The sequence below is a fragment of the Sinocyclocheilus rhinocerous genome, unplaced genomic scaffold, assembly GCF_001515625.1.
Source record: "Sinocyclocheilus rhinocerous isolate Xijiao unplaced genomic scaffold, SAMN03320098_v1.1 scaffold11, whole genome shotgun sequence".
Lineage (NCBI taxonomy): Eukaryota > Metazoa > Chordata > Actinopteri > Cypriniformes > Cyprinidae > Sinocyclocheilus > Sinocyclocheilus rhinocerous.
In genome coordinates this window covers 1,276,590-1,279,989 of record NW_015625587.1, presented here as the reverse complement: position 1 = coordinate 1,279,989, position 3,400 = coordinate 1,276,590, and the positions used below count along the sequence as shown (strand labels likewise).

Genomic DNA, 3,400 nt, shown 5'->3' with positions numbered 1-3,400 from the left:
TTTATGTAGCTTCTGAAGTCCAGTACTAAATGAAAAAATATGATCGTTAAACAAAATGAGAAGAATTTACAAATCATCATCCTGTTCAAAAGTTTACATCCATAATGCATTGTGTTGCCTTCTTGAGCATCAGTAAATGTTTTGACCTTTTGTAATTGTTATGTATGAGTCCCTCAGTTGTCCTCAGTTTGAAAAGATGGATCTCAAAATCATACATTCACTGTTGGAAAGTGTTCAGATATGCAGAAGATGCTGGAAAACCAAAGAATGTGCAGGAGCTGGATGATTTTTCTGAAGAACAACAGTTCTTGTTGAACTGCTCAGGACCAACAAGGGACTCGTGAACAACTATCACAAAACATAAAAACAGTAATGGATCATCCAGGAAATGACACACAGTATTAAGATTTTGAACGGGGTCATTTTTACAAATTCAGTTATTATTTTGTCTTGTGGAGTATATATATAAACATCGGTTATGTGAAATAGCTTATTCAAGACAGTACTAAATAAAAAATAACATGCAATTTTCATGATCCCTCTTATTTTGTTAAAATGATGTACATTTTGCATATTCTGCAAAGGGTATGTAAACTTATGTGCACAACTGTATCTACACACATATGCATACAAATATATACACTACCATTCAAAGGTTTTTATTTTTTATAGAAGTATCTTTTATGCTGGCTGCATATATTTGATTAAAAATTCAGTAACAACAGTAATGTTGGGAAATATTATTACAAATATCTTTTCAATTCAAAAGAACTCTTTTCAATTTTAATATATTTTAAAACATAATTCACATTTCAGCAGCTATTACTCCTGTCTTCAGTGTCATATAATCATTCAGAAATCATTTTTATTACTTACTCACATATCACTTATTATCAATGTTGAAAACAGCTGCTTAATATTTTTGTGAAAACCCGATACATTTTCAGGATTCTGTGATCAATAGAAAGTTTAAAAGATAGCATTTATTTTAAATACATATTTTTCATCATAAATGTCTTTCATTTTTGATTAATTTAATCATTTAATTTTTTATTAATTTGCATCCTTGCTGAATAAAATCATTATTTTATATAATAATTAATAATAATAATTAATAATAATTATATAAACAAAGAAATAAAATAAAATACTGACCCAAAATTTTGTATGGTAGTGTACATTATGTAAGTATTTTATGCATTAAACACTTCAAAAGCTAGTTTTCAATACCTCCTGGACTCAAGTCGAAGTTCTGATAACTCTTTTGCAAGTGAAGAGTGGCTGGAGATGAGGTCACTGGGCAGACTGTTGCATTTGGCGTGACCCTCTTCAGAATTCTGATTGATACACAGTTCGTCTTTGTTCTTTGCGATGGTGGTGACGGTGGATTGAGAATCTGCCTCCATGGGCTGCTCGGTTTCTGGAGAACTCTCCTCATTTTCAAACGACGACTGTAGCTGAAGCTTGAGCTCTGAAAAGGGATTTTGAGGGATGGCAATGAAGATATGCAAGTAACAGAAGATTCAGTGAAGCAATAAAAGCATATGGGATCACTGTTTTAATTGAAACGGTGTCCTTTATGCACCTGGGAGCAGAACCGTGATAGCATCTTGTACAGCCTGCCTCAGCAAGTTGTCCAAAGCAAACATCCAGTGAGGTTTTATTTGCCGTTTCCTCAGGACCTTTTTGACCTACAAACACAAGAGTCACATATTCAATATTATGAAGATAAGATATATGAGTAAATAAATAAATGCACAAATATATGTACAAATATATATTTTTATTTTTTAAAACTTGTAAAGAAAAATAAAGAAATGTATACAAGATTTTTGAACAAACCTCTAACCCTCAGTATGTGTAATAGTAATAATAATAATAATAATAATAATAATAATAGTCTTTTTAATCATTGCAAATGTTGCTAATTAGCCCTTAGTTTTAGTTTGATTTAGGCTTGACTGAAATTAATGCAAACTGAAAGCAAAGAACATACTGCATCCTGGAAGCTAAAGAGCACCGCCTGCAGGCTGCTGAGAGGCACAGAGGAGTTCAGCAGGCTGGAGCGCAAAGTCAGGAGGCTGTTAGTCAGTTGCCTTCTGTCTGGAGAGCGGATGTTCTCTCGGAGGCAGCCAATCAGCTCGCTAATGTGATCTGAGGTGATGCACGGCTCCTCCGCCTGCGAGATGGAATAAATAGCAAATCTTCACACGCCTAAATTCAGAATCATTCAAGCATTTAAGAAAGGGCACTGGTGGTGTGACAGCATTCCACATCAGACATCTCAGGTGACACAATAGTGTGAGAATGTACCTGCGGCAGCATTTCCTGAATGTTCTGAACTACAAGACTGATGTACTCTGTAAGGATCCTATGTAGCGTATCCCTCCGTTCGCTGTCCTTTCTCAGCATGAACAGACCTAGATTCTCTCCAGAACTGGCTGGGCTTGTGGTCATGTCCGCTTGAGGCTCATCTGGCACTCTATCAACAGAAAATACAAACACCATGAAGGCAAATAAAAGATTTCAGGTGCTGGAAGTATGTTTCACAATACATAATTCCAATCATCTGGGATCTGATGCATAGTCTCACGCCAAAAAGCCACTGGAGCTGGGTGGACTTTCAGCCATGTCATTTCCTTTGAAGGCAGGAGTGGTCCTTCTCAGATCAAAAGAAGAGGACAATTCATTGTGTTCAGCATCTGCGTTCTCCACACGCAATGCAATGGGTACAGACATGCTCCTGTGAAAGTCTCCTACAACAGGATGCCCAAATAAACCCAAAATCAAATATCCAATAATTAATTCAATGTCAAATTACTTTAATGTATAAGTCATTATTCATAAGTGGGTGTTTCTTCAACTTCAGCATTTTCATGTCCTGGTGTTAATTTTCAGGGGTTATTATTGAGATTTAAATTTTTTTTTTTTGCTATATGAAGATCATATAAAAACTGCAAAAATCCATATAAAAATGCCTTATATTGGTGGACAAATATTTTTTTCCCCCAGAAAAAAAAATACAAATAATTAAATTGAAAAATAAATAATAACATAATTTCAAAATATTTAATTATAAATTAATGAAATAAATTAAAATATATACAAATAATAAAATAATAAATACAAATACAAGTAATAAAAATTAAAATAAATAAAATCATGTAATGATAAAATAATTAAGTAATTTTTATAAATAAATAACTTATGAAATATGTAAATAAATAAATTATAAAAATAATAATAATAATACTATTAATAAATTAATAAGTAAATACATAAATTAATAAATAAATAATTGAATTAGTAAATAAAAAAAAATTTCTCCTGTAATATGTATATGCATTGCTGGACCAGTGGAACAAAAAAAGTGAGTGTAAAAAGCATTTTAAAAGTGTTT

General features: G+C 32.4%; 1 protein-coding gene across 2 annotated transcripts in view; it reads right to left on the bottom strand.

The window, feature by feature from the left end:
• The window catches only part of LOC107755537 (mitogen-activated protein kinase kinase kinase 5-like), a 23,669-nt gene that overhangs the window by 6,808 nt on the left and 13,461 nt on the right, over nt 1–3,400 (bottom strand). For both annotated transcript variants that reach the window (XM_016572387.1, XM_016572396.1), the window contains exons 19-23: nt 2,594–2,756; nt 2,314–2,482; nt 1,997–2,179; nt 1,586–1,691; nt 1,231–1,471 (exon numbers count right to left, since the gene is read on the bottom strand). In XM_016572387.1, coding sequence (XP_016427873.1) covers nt 1,231–1,471; nt 1,586–1,691; nt 1,997–2,179; nt 2,314–2,482; nt 2,594–2,756 — 862 coding nt within the window. The remainder of the gene's footprint in view (nt 1–1,230; nt 1,472–1,585; nt 1,692–1,996; nt 2,180–2,313; nt 2,483–2,593; nt 2,757–3,400) is intronic.